This window comes from Pongo abelii, chromosome 12, assembly GCF_028885655.2.
Source record: "Pongo abelii isolate AG06213 chromosome 12, NHGRI_mPonAbe1-v2.0_pri, whole genome shotgun sequence".
In the NCBI taxonomy this organism is placed as follows: Eukaryota; Metazoa; Chordata; class Mammalia; order Primates; family Hominidae; genus Pongo; species Pongo abelii.
Genome location: NC_071997.2, coordinates 41,817,097 through 41,835,450, shown reverse-complemented (window position 1 = coordinate 41,835,450; position 18,354 = coordinate 41,817,097). Strand labels below are relative to the sequence as shown.

Below are 18,354 nucleotides of genomic sequence, written 5' to 3'. Positions count from 1 at the left end.
ACTGCTTGGGATTTGTGTGTGTGTGTTGGTTCTGAGGTTTATCTCAAAGTTTGAGATGATGATAATTTTCATGCTAACAGCATAGATGTATGCCATTTTCTCTCATCTCAGTACAAGTTGAGTATCCCTGATCCAAAAATCTGAAATTCTCCAAAATCTGCAACTTGTTGAGCTCTGGCATGACACTCAAAGGAAATGCTTATTGGAGCATTTCAGGTTTTGGATTCTCAAATTAGGGTTGCTGTCATCAAAAAGATAATATGTCATGATCAAGTGGGTTTCGTCTCAGGGATGCAGGGATGGTTTAACATACACAAGTCAATAAATGTGACACATCACATAAACAATTAAAAACCATATGATCATCTCAATAGATGCAGAAAAAAGCATTGGATAAAATTCAGCATCCCTTGATGATAAAAACAAACTAGGCATAGAACGGACTTACCGCAAATTAATAAAAGTCATATACATCAAACCCACAGCCAACATCATACTGAATGGGGAAAAGTTGAAAGCATTCCCCCTGAGAACTGGAAGAAGACAAAGATGCCTACTTTCACCACTTCTATTCAGCATAGTACTGGGAGTTCTGGCCAGAGCAATCAGGCAAGAGAAAGAAATAAAGGACATCCAGATTTGAACAGAGGAAGTCATACTATCACTATTTGCTGATGATATGATTATATACCTAGAAAACCCTATAGACTCCTCCAAAAGACCCCTAGATTTGATAAATAAATGCAGTGAAGTCTCAGATTACAAAATCAATGTACAGAAATCAATAGCACCGCTATACAACAACAGTGACAAAGCTGAAAATCAAATCAAGAACTCAGTCTCTTTTTTTTTGAGACGGAGTTTTGCTCTTGTTGCCCAGTCTGGAGTGCAATGGCATGATCTGGGCTCACCACAACCTCTGCCTCCCAAGTTCAAGTGATTCTCCTGCTTCAGCCTCCTGAGTAACTGGGATTACAGGCATGCACCACCACACCTGGCTAATTTTTTGTATTTTTAGTAGAGACGGGGTTTCTCCATGTTAGTCATGCTGGTCTCGAACTCCCGACCTCAGGTGATCCGCCCACCTTGGTCTCCCAAAGTGCTGGGATTATAGGCATGAGCCACCACACCTGGCCAAAAATTCAATCCCTTTTATAAGAGCAGCAAAAAGCCAAAAACAAAAACCTATGAATATACTTAACCAAGGAGGTGAATTATCTCTATAAGGAGAACTACAAAACACTGCTGAAAGAAATCACAGATGACACAAACAAATGGTAACATCCCATGATCATGGATTTGAAGAATCCATATTGTGAAAATGACCATACTGCCAAAAGCAATCTATAGATTTCACCATAATTCTCATCAAAATAAGATCTTTTTTATAGAATTAGAAAAAACAATTCTAAAATTCATATGGAACCAAAAGAGCCCAAAATAGCCAAAACAATCCTAAGCAAAAAGAACAAATATGTAGCCATCACATACACTACAAGGCTATAATTACCAAAACAGCATGGTACTGGCATAAAAGTAGGCATATAGACCAATGGAACAGAATAGAGAAACCAGAAATAAAGCCAAATACTTGTAATCAAGTATTTGATCTTTGACAAACAAGCATACAAAAACATAAATTGGGGGAAGGACATCCTATTTAGTAAATGGTGCTGGGAAAACTGACACCTTTTTTAGAAGAATGAAATTGGATTTTTTATCTCTCACCTTATACAAAAGTCAATTCAAGAGGGATCAAAGACTTTATGTCCTGAAACCATAAAAATTCTGGAAGATAACCTTGGACAAACTCTTCTGGACATTGGCCTAGGCAAGGAATTTATGACTAAGACACCAGAAGCAAATGCAACAAAAACAATAAATAAATGGGACCTGATTAAAATAAAAAGCTTCTTCACAGCAAAAGAAATGTCAGAATAGACAGATAATTCACACAGTGGGAGAAAATATTTGCAAACTATGCATCCAGCAAAGCATTAGTATCCAGAATATATAAGGAACTCAAATCAGCAAGAAAAAAGCTCAAACAGTGGGTAAAGGACATGAGTAGACAGTTCTCAAAAGAAGATATACATATGGCCAACAAACATGAAACTGCTCAATATCACTAATCATCAGAGAAATACAAATTAAAAGCACAGTGAGATATCACCTTACTCTTTAAGGAATGGCCCTTATGAAAGAGTCAGAAAAACAATAGATGTTGGCATGGATGTGGTGGAAGGGGAATACTTATACACTGCTGGTGGGAACATAATTAGTACGACATCTATGGAAAACAGTATAGCGATTCCTTAAAGAACTAAAAGTGGATCTACCATTCAATCTAGCAGTCCCATTACTGGGTATCTACCCAAAGGAAAAAAAAGTCATTATATGAAAAAGACACATGTGCATGTATGTTTATTGCTACACAGTTCACAATTGCAAAGATAGGGAAGCAGCCTAAGTGCCCATTGACCAATGAGTGAATAAAGAAAATGTATATATACACCATGGAATACTAATCAGCCATAATGAGGAAATGAAATAATGTCTTTTGCAGCAAGTTGGATGGAACTGGAGGCCATGATTCTAAGTGAAGTAACCCAGGAATGGAAAACCAAATACTGCATGTTCTCACTTCCAAGTGAGAGCTAAGCAAGGAGTATGCAGAGGCTATATACAGAGTGTTATAATGGACTTCGAAGACTCAGAAGGAGGAGGGTGGGAAGAAGATGTGGGATAAAAAAACTACGTATTGCGTACAACATACACTACTCAGGTGACGGGTGCACTAAAATCTCAGAATTCACCACTACATAATTCTGTGTCACCAAAAGCCACTTGTACCCCCAAAAGAATTACGGTTGCTCAACTGTTAGTGTGAGGTAAATAATCCAAAACACTTCCGGTCCCAAGTATTTCAGATAAGGGATACTCAGCCTGTATGTACACTCATGAGCTCTACACACTTGGCACTTAATTAGCCTTTTTTCCCAATCCAAGTGGTAAAATTGAACATGCAAATAAATGGCTTCAAAAAAGATTTGGCCAGGTGCGGTGGCTCACACCTGTAATCCCACCACTTTGGGAGGCTGAGGTGGGTGGATCACCTGAGGTCAGGAGTTTGAGACCAGCCTGCCCGACGTGGCGAAACCCTGTCTGTACTAAAAATACAAAAAATTAGCCAAGCATGGTGGCAGGCACCTGTAATCCCAGTTACTCGGGAGGCTGAGGCAGGAGAATCGCTTGAACCTGGGAGACGGAGGTTGCAGTGAGCCGAGATTGCACCACTGCACTCCAGCTGGGTGATGAGCAAAACTCCGTCTCAAAAAAAATAAATAACAAGATTCAATTCTTAGCTCTGCCATTTTCTCATCGTGCTGCTTTGAGCAGATCATTAGTGCTTTCTTAGCTATAGTTTCCTTATGTATTACAGGAATATTATCATTTATCTCTTAGGACTTATGCAAAGTTAAACTAGCTAAATGTATATAAGCTTTGACACAGGGCCTAGTAGGTATTAAGTATGCAATAAATGGTAGATGTTTATTAGCGGTGTGTTTATCTTGTCTCCCTATGAATTGTGAGCACACTGAAGGGCAGCAACATACGGCACCTGTCATGTGGTGGTGCAAGAGGTAGACACTTGCTAAGTCTTAAATAAATTGCTTATAGATTTTACTCTTTCTGCTTCGAAAGAAAGCCTGTCTTCGCTCTAAAAAAAATAATTTCTTAAAAAATGTAGGCTTTTGGCCAGGTGCGGTGGTTCACGCCTGTAATCCCAGCACTTTGGGAGGCCGAGGCAGGTGGATCACCTGAGGTCAGGAGTTCAAGACCAGCCTGGCCAACATGGTGAAACCCCGTCTCTACTAACAATACAAAAAAACTAGCTGGGCATGGTGGTGTGTGCCTGTAATCTCAACTACTTGGGAGGCTGAGACAGGAGGATCACTTGAACCTGGGAGGTGGATGTTGCAGTGAGCCGAGATCATGCCCCTGCACTCTAGCCTGGGCAACAAAGTGAGACTCCATCTCAAAAAAAAAAAAAAAAAAAAAAAAGCAGACTTTTAATTTACTTGAAGTAGTTTTTTTCTTCCTTTTTTAAAAAATGCATTCCTTTGTCAGCAGGTATGGGAGAATAAATTTCTTTCTTAGCTGCCAAAGACACACTGCCAGTAAAAGAGGTCAATAAAAAAAGACTGCTTTATGCACATTACTCCGTTTGTTCTGTACTGTGATGACTGCTGTTTGCAGAAATTCCCTGGACTATATTGATTTCCATCTGTTCGTGCGTTGATAGAATTACTCTAAGGGGAGAGATTTCTAGGAATGAAATAGAAGACATTGTGAAAAATAGTATGTACAAAGTTTAGAAGATTGCATTTTGAGATAGTGGGTTTCTAGTTGCTTGTGTAATCTGGAGATTTCTTTGCAATAGAAGTGCAAAATTTGTGCACAGACATACTCGTATTGGTAATTAATTGATTATTTGTTTATTGCTAGAGAACCTTTACCCACTATGTTCAGCATGCTGCACCCACTAGATGAAATAACTCCACTTGTTTGTAAATCTGGAAGTAAGTGTATTTCTATATTCTTTTAGATAAGCTCTTTTTTTTTTGACTTTGGTGAGGGAGATTATAAAGGCGCTTATATGAAAACTGACTTATAAAAATAATGTAAACATTTTACAAAAATAACTTCTATTTTGAATTTCTTGAATATCATGGTATTAACTGCTCAACAGTTATTTTAGTAAAAATAAGGCGTATGAATCAATGAGGAATACCAATATATTTATTAACCTACCTGTAGATGACTTTGTTCTTTAATAATTAATAAGTAAATGAATGATACTTGGATGAAGTAAAGTTTATTTTTTGTTGTTGTTTTGGGTTTTTTTTTTTTTGAGAGGGGTCTTGCTCTGTGGCCCAGGCTGGAGTGCAGTGGCTCGATCTCAGCTCTCTGTAACCTCTGCCTCCCGAGTTCAAGTGATTATCCTGCCTCAGCCTCCCGAGTAGCTGGGACTACAGGCACACGCCACCACGCCTGGCTAATTTTTTATATTTTTGGTGGAGACGGGGTTTCATCATGTTAGCCAGGCTGGTATTGAACTCCTGACTTCAGGTGATCCACCCACCTTGGCCTCCCAAAGTTCTGGGATTACAGGGGTGAGCCACCGTGCCCAGCTGCTTTTTATCTTCTATATTATGTCTTGGCAAACTGCAGGCCATGGGCTAAATCTGGCCTGCAGCATGTTTTTGTAAAGCTTGTGAGCTAAGAATGGTTTTTTTTTTTTTTTAAGACAGAGTTTTGCTCTTGTTGCCCAGGCCAGAATACAATGGTGCGATCTTGGCTCACTGCAACCTCTGCCTCCTGGGTTCAAGTGATTATCTTGCTTCAGCCTCCCAAGTAGCTGGGATTACAGGCATGTGCCACCACACTCAGCTAATTTTGTATTTTTAGTACAGACGTAGTTTCACCATGTTGGTCAGGCTGGTCTTGAACTCCTGACCTCAGGTGATCCACCCACCTCGGCCTCCCAAAGTGCTGGGATTACATGTGAGCCACCGCACCCAACATAAGAATGGTTTTTACCTTTTAAAGGGTTGTAGAAAATAACAAAGATTATGTGATAGAGTAAGTATGTAGACAGCAAACTGCACTATTTAGTCTTTGATCTTTTACAGAAAAAGTTCAAATTTTATATTGTTACTAATTGCAGACAACCCGAATAAACATACTAGGGCCTGGGATTAAATGGCATGCAGCCTTCTTTTTTTTTTTTTTTTTAAGTACAATTTCCATTTTATTTTTTCTCTGGAGAATAGTCTGTCTTCAATCTTTTTATTTTTATTTATTTATTTTTTCGAGACGGAGTCTCACTTTGTCACCCAGGCTAGAGTGCAATGGCACGATCTCGGCTCACTGCAGCCTCCGTCTCCCAGGTTCAAGCGATTCTCCTGTCTCAGCCTCCCTAGTAGCTGGGATTAGGCGTGTGCCATCACACCCAGCTAATTTTTTGTATTTTAGTAGAGATGGAGTTTCACCCTGTTGCCCAGGCTGATCTTGAACTCCTGAGCTCAGGCAATCCACCCACCTCGGCCTCCCAAAGTGCTAGGATTACAGGCATGAGCCACCGCGCCTGGCCTCGTCTTCAGTGTTTAAGGACTCAGCTCCTTATGTTGGCTTTGGTGGGGGTTTTGGGGCAGCACTCCTCGAAGGTCTAAATCGGGGTGGGTGTGTTTGGTCCTTGTGGGCTTTACAAGATGGATTCCTGACGACTTTTCTGTGAATTGCACATCTCACACAGTAATTTAGCTTCACATACAGCTTGGGAAGCACATAGGCATTGAAGACGCTCGCTTCAGAAATGTCCCTGACTGCTGCAGCCTCCATTACATTTTGAATGATGAATTTCTTTTTTTTTTTTTTTTTTTGAGACAGTCTTGCTCTGTTGCCCAGGCTGGAGTGCAGTGGCGGGATCTGGGCTCACTGCAAGCTCCACCTCCCGGCTTCACGCCATTCTCCTCCCTCAGCCTCCCAAGTAGCTGGGACTACAGGCGCCCGCTACCACGACCCGCTATTTTTTTTTTATTTTAGTAGAGACGGGGTTTCACTGTGTTAGGATGGTCTCGATCTCCTGACCTCGTGATCCGCCTGCCTCGGCCTCCCAAAGTGCTGGGATTACAGGCATTAGCCACCGTGCCCAGCCTCGAATGATGAATTTCTTAATGGCCTTGTCCTTGGGCACGCGTCGGGCACAGTTTGTGCAACGAATAGGCTGCATGTGGCTGCACCCCTTTTTGGCACGATTGTTGTTCCTTCTTTGTTATCTTGGAGGCACGGACTGGAGGGTGGAGTGCAGCCATTATTGATCATATTTTTGAATAATATTTAGTGAACTAGAAGTTGCTTATTTGTAGTGTCAAGTAGGATACAAAACTTTAACACAGTATGATTGTAATTTTGTAAAAATGTATAAAGTGTGTATATATGTATGAAAAAAACCAAAAATTATCTAATGTATTAATAGTAGATATTTTGAGATGGTGGCATGATTTTTATTTATAAAGTATTTCTTATGATTATAAAATCACATTTTAAAATTTTTCAATATTTTAACTGAGTGGGAAACATTTCCTGTCAAATAAGGATATGGAGATCAGTCCATGGTACTTTAGATTAAAAGCTGAACTCACTGGGAAAAACCTTATTTTGCATGTGTAACTAGTAAAGCAGAAACAACAGTTTACTGTTCAGCACTGTCTGAATAGTAATTATGGAGTACAGCTTTCATACAGAAGAACAGAACCAATAAGGAAGTCAAACTTGGCAGAATAGTTGAGTGCAATTTATAAATAAGTCAGTTGTTAAAGAAATCATCGACCTTTTACCTGTGGCTGATAGTTTCATGGTGAGAGTCAGCACAAATCTTAACATTTAACAGCAGCATGTATGTGAAGCTAAAACTTGTAATGCTCTCACTTTAATGTATTTTAAGGAAGTTGATGCCTAAAGTAAATTTATTAAAAATTCAGAGTTAATTATTTAAGATATTAATAGATTTTGTGTTCTCTTTGGCTTGGTTGTTCTTTATCTTTAACAATTTTAAGAGCTCCGTTCATAAATATCAGTCTTGTAAAGCCCATTGTTCTATACCTGATTTTTCTATTTTATTTTTAAGGTCTTTTTGGTTCATCACGGGTGCAATATGTTATAGATCATGCAATGAAAATTGTTTTCCTCAATACTGACCCCTCTATTGTAATGACTTATGATGCTGTTCAAAATGTGCATTCTGTGTGGACTCTCCGGAGAGTCAAATCAGAGGTAAGGAGAAAGGCAAGTCACTTCTCCTTAATAGGAAAGGGTAGGCTGGGTGCACTGGCTCACGCCTGTAATCCTAGCACTTTGGGAGGCCAAGGCAGGCGAATCACTTGAGGTCAGGACGTTCAAGACCAGCCTGGCCAACATGGTGAAACCACATCTATACCAAAAATATAAAAAATTAGCCAGGTGTGGTGGCTTCTGTAATCGTATCTACTCGGGAGGCTGAGGCAGGAGAATCACTTGAACCTGGGAGGTGGAGGTTGCAGTGAGCCAAGATCGTGCCACTGCACTCCAGCCTGGGTGACAGAACGAGACTCCATCTCAAAAAAAAAAAAAAAAATATATCTATATATCTATATATATATATATATATATATATATATATATATTTGAAAGAGTAGTTAATACTTCATACCCTCACATTTTTTTTTGGAAAAATCACTTGTGAATAGTTTTATTATTATTGTTATCATCATCATCATCATCATCTCTAGAGACAGGGCCTCACTCTGTCACCCAGGCTGAAGTATAATGGCACAACTATAGTTCACTGCAGCCTTGAACTCCTGGGCTCAAGTGATCCTCCTGCCTCAGCCTTCTGAGTAGCTAGGGCTACAAGTGTGTACCACCACTCCCAGCTAATTTTTAATTTTTTGTAGAGATGGGATCTTGCTATGTTGCCCAGGCTGGTCTTGAATTCCTTGGCTCAAGCTATCCTCTCGCCTCACCCTCCCAAAGTGCTGGGATTATAGATGTAAGCCACGGCACCTGGCCTCATTTGAGAAATAGATTGAGCTTCTTAGGAAAGAAGAAATACTGTGTCTTTAGTAACTGACTTCAACTTGCATTCTTACGAGGAAATTGCTATTTTATTCTAATTATTGTCTTTTTTTCCTCTTTCTCTTTATTTTGACTTAAGGAAGAGAATGTTGTTTTAAAGTTCTCTGAACAGGGGGGAACCCCACAGAATGTGGCCACTAGCAGCTCCCTCACAGCACATCTCAGAAGCCTCTCCAAAGGAGATTCCCCTGTGACTTCACCTTTCCAGAATTACTCCTCCATTCACAGCCAGAGTCGCTCAACCTCATCACCCAGTCTACATTCTCGCTCACCTTCTATTTCCAACATGGCAGCTCTAAGGTAGAAGGGTTTCCTGGTTTTTCTTTCTAAGCTTTCTCTTTTGTTTTGAAGGATTTAGAATTTCTGTTGACAGCTTTTTTTAGGGGAAATACATTTAGGGGAGATATTTTTTAGGGGAAATAGCCATTATCCCAATTGAGCCATTTTTTTTTTTTTTTGAGATGGAGTCTTGCTGTGTCACCCAGGCTGGAGTGCAGTGGCGCAACCTTGGCTCACTGCAAACTCTGCCTTCTGGGTTCACGCCATTCTCCTGCCTTAGCCTCCAGCTGGGACTACAGTCGCCTGCCACCACGCCTGGCTAATTTTTTTTTTTGTATTTTTAGTAGAGATGGGGTTTCACCGTGTTAGCCAGGATGGTCTCGATCTCCTGACATTGTGATCCGCCCGCCTCGGCCTCCCAAAGTGCTGGGATTACAGGCGTGAGCCACCGTGCCCAGCCCTAAGCCACTTTTACTAAGATTTCTAAGTTTACCGTGTCACATTCTTTCCTGAGTCATATTTTGAAGCTGCCTATGCTTGTCCTAAGATTAGTTACCTCATTTCTACCACTATGTGGGCAATAGTTTGATGAATATTCATTCCCAAAATATTGTGGCATTATTTTATTTTTGCCTTAATTTATGTTTTTCTTTTTTTTTCTTGTTATTTGATATCTAAATGTATCTATCCCTCTATATAGATATATATTTAAATCACCAGATATGTATATCTGGTGCTACAGGGACATTGTTTTGTTGATATATATATGTCTGACTATACAGGGACATAGTTTAGAGCTTTTTGAATAATCAGTTCATTTTCTGAAAAAGAAGATGATCCAAGTTTTAGTTTTAAAAGATGAGTTCTTCTAATAATAATTCTAAATCTTTAGAATATAGTAAAACACATTGACATGAACCATTTAAATAGCTACTCCTTTTTGAAAAATTTTAATTTCTGACCTGGATTATGCCGTGAATGCTCTTCTGTCTGTGGAATTTTGGGAAGTGTCATTGGAGTGTGTGTCATATAAACCTACCCTGCTAACTGTGATGTACTCTCTCCTCTGTTTATTTTGCAGTCGTGCTCATTCTCCTGCCTTAGGAGTGCACTCTTTTTCAGGGGTGCAAAGGTTCAACATTTCAAGCCATAATCAGTCTCCAAAGAGACATAGTATTTCTCATTCTCCAAATAGTAATTCTAATGGCTCCTTTCTTGCACCAGAAACGGAGCCAATTGTTCCTGAACTGTGTATTGACCATTTGTGGACAGAAACGATTACTAATATAAGGTTTGTTATATATATTATTATATTGAAAGAAAAATGTTGCTGAAAGTCTTGGGAAATATATGGCATTTTGTTTAAAGTTTCCTTTTAATGTGATCAGTTATTAATATATGTAAAAATATATAGAGATATGTATTAAGGCCACCTCAGTTTCAGTAGAGGATATTAATGATATTAAAGTGATCATAGGCTGGACGCGGTGGTTCATGCCTGTAATCCCAGCACTTTGGGAGGCTGAAGCTGGTAGATCACTTGAGCCTAGGAGTTCAAGACCAGCTTGGCCAACATTGTGAAACCCCGTCTCTACTAAAAATACAAAAATTAACTGGGTGTGGTGGTGCATACTTGTAATCCCAGCTACTCAGGTGGCTGAGGCAGAATTGCTTGAAGTGAGGCCGAGCTTGCAGTGAGCTGAGATCGTGCCACTGCACTCCAGCCTGGGTGACAGAGTGAGACTATCTCAAAAAAAAAAAAAAAAGTCATCATAAAAATATTATTTTGTCATCTGATATTTCTTCCTTTATAGTAATAATCTCTCATTTTTCAGGTGTTTTTTGTTGTTCTAGGGAGAAAGAGTTAATTTCTATCAATGAGGAAATGTGGGTTTTTTGGCATGTTTCCTAAGTTTTATGTTCATGTTAGTTGAGTGCCAGCTTTACTTTTTGGGAAACATAACTTAGATCTCTCTTCTGGGTGACCTTTCTTCTTTTATATTCTTTTTAATAATTCACATGTTAATTTATATGCCAATGTGTGTGCTAGTTAACAATCTAATAATTCACTGTCCCTGTCCTCAAAAGAGGCAGATAGCTGAAGGATGGTGACACAGGAGGGACTACTTTTGCTGGTAGGGCTTTGAAAGATGAATAGGTATTTGCTAGGCAGGTAAGTTGAGAAAGACCACACAGCAGCTGGGATCAGAACAGAAGTTCTGGTGAGTGCGTGGTGTATTTAGGGAATTATAAGTACTCCCACTCTGGTTTTTGCAGAGGGGAGGGAAAAGGCTAATGAAGAGGAGGCTTCCTAGGCGCAGTGGCTCACACCTGTAATCACTCACTTTGGGAGGCTGAGGCAGATGGATCACTTGAGCTCAGGAGTTCAAGACCAATCTGCCCAACATGGTGAAACCCCATGTCTACTACAAATACAAAAATTAGCCAGGCATGATGGCGTGCATCTGTAGTCCCAGCTACTCTGGAGGCTGAGGTGAGAGAATCATTTGAACCTGGGAGTTGGAGGTTGCAGTGAGCCAAGAGCACACCACTGCACTCCAGCTTGGGTGACAGAGTGAGACTGTCTGAAAAAAAAAAAAAAAGGAGGCTTGAGAGATTACTGATTGCCCTTTAGGCCTCTGGTCTGTTTGATGACAGCGGTAAGAAGGCACTTTCTAAGTGTCGGAAGTTTGGGAAAGAGCAGAACAATAAATGTGGAATTGTCAGCTTATAAGTGGTGATTGAGGTAAGAGAATTGGATTAGAATTGAAGAATTATTGTATTCAATAATTGTGTGTACATGTAGTATATAGGCCTTTTCCCAAGGAGAGGGTTTTAACATTCCTTAGATTCTCAAAGGGATCTGTGGCCTCCAAATAGTTAAAATCCAGTGGTGTAGAATTAGAAGAGGGCTAGGAACTGAAGTCCTGGAAACTTAAGATTTGGGGAATGGAAAGAGACAAAGCTGGTGCAGAGAGACAAAAGAGGTCAGATGGGAGAAGCAGCAGGACATACAGAATACAGAAAAGAACATTTCAAGAATACAGAGATGCCAGTATTGCCAGGTACTGGTGAAGTGTGGCCCTGAGAGTTGAACCCAGAGAGGAGGCACCTGGGTGGCAGTGGGTTCCTTGGTGACCTTGGCCAGAGCATTTTAAGCTGGGAGGGTGGTGGGGGAAAGTGGGGTAGAAAAAGTAAATGGGGACTGAAGAAATGAACATAGGCATACAGATTCTTTAAGGAGTTTGCCTTTGAATAGGAATGAAGATACAAAATTAGAGGGAGTCTCGGTCAAGGAGAGTTTTGTTTTTGCTGAACTATAATAAAATTAGTTTTCATGACATCTTGCCCCAGTATTTTCTTTTTCTTTTTTTTTGAGACAGGGTCTCACTCCATCACCCAGGTTGGAGTACAGTGAGTGACTCAATCACAGCTCACTGCAGCCTTGGCCTTCTGGGCTCAGGTGATTCCCCAACCTCAGCCTCCCAGGTAGCTGGGACTATAGGCACATACCACCATGCCTGACTAATTTTTTGTAATTTTTGTAGAGAAAGGATTTTGCCGTGATGCCCAGGCTGGTCTCAAACTCCTGGGCTCAAGCAACCTGCTTGCCTCTGCCTCCCAAAGTAATGGAATTATAGGTGTGAGCCACTGTGCCTGGCCCCCAATATTTTCTCACCTAACCACAATACAAGTTTTATATCCAGTCAAATTGAGGTCTTTTATATACTCTAATGTTGAGTCCATTTTATATTTTAAGACTTTTAATGTGAAATAGTAGGCTATATGGACTATACTCAAGGGAAAGTATTGAAAATACAGAGGAGAGGAAATGATTGATGGAACAAGTAACCAGAAAGGTGCACAAGTGGTGAGATTAGCCTTGGGATAAAGAAGTGAAGGTTGATCAGATATGTAAGGCAGAAGGTTGAGCTCAAGCCTTAGAGCCTCGTTTTATCTGAAATGGAAGGCAAATGCATACTCTTAGAGAGAATGGAATGGGGGATAGGTAGTCTGAAGAAAGTAAAGGTGTGGATACAATGATGAAGTGGTCTCTCTGGTTTGTTTCTCATATGTCAAATAAAAGTATCCTACAATTATAAATCATTTTTCTTTAAATAACTTATTTGTAAGTTGAATATATTATAGATTCTTATTTTTTAGATTTATGGGTCTTCTGTAGCACTTTATTTATTTATTTATTTATTTTTTGAGATAGAGTTTCGCTCTTGTTGCCTGGGCTGGAGTGCAATGGCACGATCTCGGCTCACCGCAACCTCTGCCTCCCAGGTTCAATTGATTCTCCTGCCTCAGCCTCCCGAGTAGCTGGGATTACAGGATTACTGGCTAATTTTGTATTTTTAGTAGAGACGAAGTTTCTCCATGTCGGTCAGGCTGGTCTTGAACTGCTGACGTCAGGTGATCCGCCCGCCTCGGCCTCCCAAAGTGCTGGGATTACAGGCGTGAGCCACCACACCCGGCCTTCTGTAGCACGTTAGAAGGAAGGGTTTGGGAATTAGAAATATGATTTCCAAAAGAGATGTGAATGAGGCCTAATCTGAGAAGGAGAGGGGGTAGATAGGAGAAATAGCATTATAAAAGATCTGGCCCTTTGCGGGATAGGAATTCAAGTTTGCATGCATTACTTTACAAGTAGGTGGCTTAGTTTGCATTACTTTACAAGTAGGGAGCTTACATAGTATGTAATTTAAAAGTTCATCAGTAATTGTTAAATTTATTGTAGCTTTCCCCAACAAAGCTGTGTAATGAGCTCATAATCAAAGAACTGAAAGGATCTTAGAGATCATGAAGTTTAATTCTTAGAAATGTTTGTGTCTTTGAGATTATTGCTTGACCTAAGTAGTTTTTAGATTTCTTGCAGAATATTTTCAAAGATTTTTTTTTTTTTTTTTTTTCTTCTTGAGACCGAGTCTGGCTCTGTCGCCCAGGCTGGAGTGCAGTGGTGCGATCTTGGCTTACTGCAAGCCCCGCCTCCTGGGTTCATGCCATTCTCCCGCCTCGGCCTCCAGAGTAGCTGCGACCACAGGCGCCTGCCACCATGCCTGGCTAATTTATTTTGTATTTTTAGTAGAGACGGGATTTCACCGTGTTAGCCAGGATAGTCTGGATCTCCTGACCTCGTGATCTGCCCGCCTCGGCCTCCCAAAGTGTTGGGATTACAGGTGTGAGCCACCGCGCCCGGCCTCAAAGACTTTTAATAGTTACCGTGGTAGATTCTTGGACCAGTGCTGACAGTTACTTTATTAATGTATCTATTATAGAGAGAAAAATTCACAAGCCTCAAAAGTGTTTATTACATCTGACCTATGTGGGCAGAAGTTCCTGTGCTTTTTAGTAGAGTCCCAGCTCCAGTTACGGTAGGTGTATGTATTTCCCATTGTTTCTGTATAAATAACTCAGCACTGCTTTTTCTTTTTCTTTTCTTTCCTTTCTTTTGGCTTCAGTAGTTTTATTTAGAAATAATTTACATGTCATAAAATTAACATGTTTTAACTGTACAATTAAATGATTTTTAGTAAATTACAGTGTTACACAACCATCACCACGACCCAATTTTACAAGATGTATATCACCATAAAAAGATTTCCTTGTGCTTGTTTGTAGTCAGTCTTGTTCCCATTTCCAGCCTCAGGCAACCATGCTGGGCGTCTGCCTTTATAGATTAGTTTTTCTGGACATTTATGTATATATAATGTATGTACACACAGTGTAGCTTTTTGTGTTTAGCTTTCACTTAGCATGATGTTTTTAGGATCCATCATTTTGTAACATGTATCATTATTTCATACCTATTGCTATGTAATAGTCCATTGTATAGATCTACCACCATGTTTTGTTTATCTGTTCATCAGCTGATGGACTTTTGGTTTATTTCCACCTCTTGACTGCTGAGAATTATGACAGTATGAACATTTGAACAAAGGTCTTGAGCAAAAATGTGGACATATGTGATTTTATTTTTCTTGAGTAAATACCTAGGGTTGGGTCATTGGGTTGAATGGTAAATTCATGTTTAACTTTTTAAGAAATCACCAAACTATTTTCCAAATAGCCTGTATCATTTTATATTCCCACCAGCAAAATATGAAGGTTAATGTCTCTTTATCCTTGACAGGATTGGATATCATCACACTCTTTGATTGTAGCTATTTTCTAGTGGTTGTGAAGTGGCTTTAATTTGCTTTTCTCTAATGCATTCTGATGTTGATCATCTCATGAAGTTATTAGCCATTCATTTATCTTCTTAGGTAAAATATCTATTCAGATCTTTTGCTCATTTATTTACCTTCATATTTTGAAATACGATAGATCACAGGAAGTTACAAAATAGTAAACAAGTCCTGTGTACCTTGCATTCTTTTTCCCTCATAGGTAACCTCTTATATAACTATAATACATTATCATAACTAGGAAATAGATGATCTACACACTTTATTTCAAATTTCATCAATTTGACATGTACTCATTTATGTGTATGTATGGTTTTATGCAGTTTTTTCACATTTGTAGATGTGTGTAAATACCACCACAATCAAGATACAAAACGTCTTTCTTTCTCTTATGTAAACCCCTTATAGTCACATACACCATTACCCACTGATCCTGGCAACCACTAATTCTCCATGTTGATAATTTGGCATTTGTGAATGTTATATAAATGGGCTCATACAGTATGTAAACTTTTGAGATTGTCTTTTTCTGTTCAGCATAATACTTTTATTACCCATACTGATTGTTGCATGTATCAAGTTTCTTTTTTATTTTATTATTTAGCTGTGTAAAGTTTCAAGAGAGTAATGATAAAACCCAGCTCATCTTTGGTTCAGTGACCAACATACCAGCAAAGGATGCAGCACCAGTGGAGGTAATGTAGGCACATTTAAGAAGTTGACAATTATTATGCTTCATCAGATTTTTCAGTCAAAAAATCTGTTAATTTGCTCAGATTGGGAGATAAATTTTTTGTCTTTTTTTTTTTAGAAAATAGACACCATGCTGGTCTTGGAAGGCAGTGGAAACCTGGTGCTATACACAGGAGTGGTTCGGGTAAGCAATAAGTAGCACTTCATGCATTTAGTAGGACTTCAGGCTGCCTGCATGAATATTTGTAATGTTACTTTAGATTGATATTTTAAATTTGTTATGTTCCTGTCTGCACAATTTGGCAGAAGAATTTTGTTAATAATTCTCAGTGAAGCTTCCCATTTAGGTGGGTCCTAATTTGGAGGGCTATGGCTCACTGCTATTAAATGCATTGGTACTCTAAACCTGTCACAGATGGGAAACCTTCAATGAGTATAGGTAGATTTTTTTTTTTTTTTAAAGTTAAACTAGTTTTGAAATTGAAGCATGGGTACCTTTGGTAAGTACTAAAGTTTTGGTAAAGTTTCACTATATTAAATGTATATGTTAGCTGTATTTTTTTTTGTTTTTTGAGACGGAGTCTCGCTCTGTTGCCCAGGGTGGAGTGCAGTGGCGCGATCTCGGCTCACTGCAAGCTCTGCCTCCTGGGTTCACACTATTCTCCTGCCTCAGCCTCCCGAGTAGCTGGGACTACAGGCACCCGCCACCACGCCTGGCTAATGTTTTGTATTTTTAGTAGAGACGAGGTTTCACCGTGTTTGCCAGGGTGGTCTCGATCTCCTGACCTCGTGATCCACCTGCCTCGGCCTCCCAAAGTGCTGGGATTACAGGTGTGAGCCACCATGCCCGGCTGTTAGCTATATTTTTTTAACATTTGTGAAATGTACATAGAGAATGTACATTTTACAAATTTAAATTATGAAATTTAAATACGTAAAATTTGAATAATAATAATAATGAAGTGAATATTCGTATACCCAGTACTCTGGTTAAGAAATAGAATATTGCCAGTATCCTTATTTTTATTACGTTCTTTTCTGATTGCATCCTGTCTTCCCCTGCCCTCGAGATGGACAGAATCCTGATTTTGTGATAAATCAGTTGTTTGTATTACTAGTTTTTACAGTTATGTATATGTATGTATCACTAAAGAATGCACTGTTTAGTTTTCCTTGTTTTTGAATTTTTATATAAAAAAAGATACCATGTACTCGCCTCTGATGTACTTATTTTGCTCAACATTATATTTGTTTTAGATTTGTCTGTGTTGATGTGTAGTGTTGTTTACTCATTCAGTGTTATGTATGTATTTAATAGTATTCCATCGTACCTTGTTTTGTGCTTTGCTTTATTGTACTTCACAGATACTGCATTTTTTTTTTTTTTTACAGATTGAAGGTTTGTGGCAACTTCGTGTTGAGCAAGTCTGTTGGTGCCATTTTTCCAGCAGCATGTGCTCATTTTGTGTCATTGTTTCATATATTGATAATTCTTGCAATATTTCAAACCTTTTTGTTATTAGTTTATCTGTTATGGTGACCGGTGATCAGTGGTCTTTGATGTTACTGTTGGAATTCTTTTGGGGCACCACGAACTGTACCCATATAAGATGAGGAACTTAACTGATAAATGTTTTGTGTGGTCTGCCTGATCATTTGACCCCTTTCCTGTCTCTCTCTCTCCTCCTGCCTCACTATATCCTGAGACAAAACAATATTGCAATTAGACCAATTAGTCACCCTCTAATGGCCTCTAAGTTTTCAAATGAAGGGAAGAATCACAAGTTTCTCACTTTAAATAAAAAACTAGAAATGATTAAGCTTAGTGAGGAAGGCATGTTGAAAGCTGAGATAGGTTGAGAGCCAGACCACTTGTGCACAAGAGCCAACTTGTGCATGCAAAGGAAAAGCTCTCGAAGGAAATTAAAAGTGCTATTTCAGTGAACATGGCAACTGATAAAGCGAAACAACCTTATCGCTGATATGAAGAAGATTTTAGTGTCTGGACAGAAGATCAAACAAGCCATAACATTCCCTTATGCTGAAGTCGAATCCACAGCAAGGCCCTAACTCTCTTCAATTCTGTGACGGCTGAGAAAGGTGAAGAAGCTGCAGATGAAAAGTTGTAAGCTAACAGAGGTTGATTCTTGAGGTTTAAGGAAAAAAGCCTTCCCCGTAACACAAAAGTGCAAGGTGAAGCAGCATGTGCTGATGTAGAAGCTGCTAAGATAATTGATGCAGGTGGCTACACTAAACAGATTTTCAGTGTGGATGAAACAGCTTTCTGTTGGAAGAAGATGCCATCTAGGGCTTTCATAACCTGAGAGGAGAAGTCAGTGCCTGGCTTCAAAGGACAGTCTGACCCTCTTGTTAAGGGCTAATGCAGCTGGTGACTTAAAGTTGAAGCCAGTGCTCATTTACCATTCCAAAAATCTTAGGGCCCTTAAGAATTATGCCAAGTCTGCTCTGCCTGGGCTCTATAAATGGAACAACAAAGACTGGATGGCAGCAC

The 18,354-nt window shown here is 39.4% G+C and overlaps 1 protein-coding gene across 7 annotated transcripts in view; it reads left to right on the top strand.

The window, feature by feature from the left end:
* ANAPC1 (anaphase promoting complex subunit 1) overlaps nt 1-18,354 on the top strand; it is a 117,464-nt gene that overhangs the window by 11,893 nt on the left and 87,217 nt on the right. For all 7 annotated transcript variants that reach the window (XM_024242498.3, XM_054547928.2, XM_063713563.1 and 4 more), the window contains exons 7-13: nt 4,510-4,583; nt 7,694-7,839; nt 8,759-8,979; nt 10,040-10,249; nt 14,241-14,336; nt 15,754-15,844; nt 15,961-16,026. In XM_024242498.3, the coding sequence (XP_024098266.2) occupies nt 4,510-4,583; nt 7,694-7,839; nt 8,759-8,979; nt 10,040-10,249; nt 14,241-14,336; nt 15,754-15,844; nt 15,961-16,026 (904 nt within the window). The remainder of the gene's footprint in view (nt 1-4,509; nt 4,584-7,693; nt 7,840-8,758; nt 8,980-10,039; nt 10,250-14,240; nt 14,337-15,753; nt 15,845-15,960; nt 16,027-18,354) is intronic.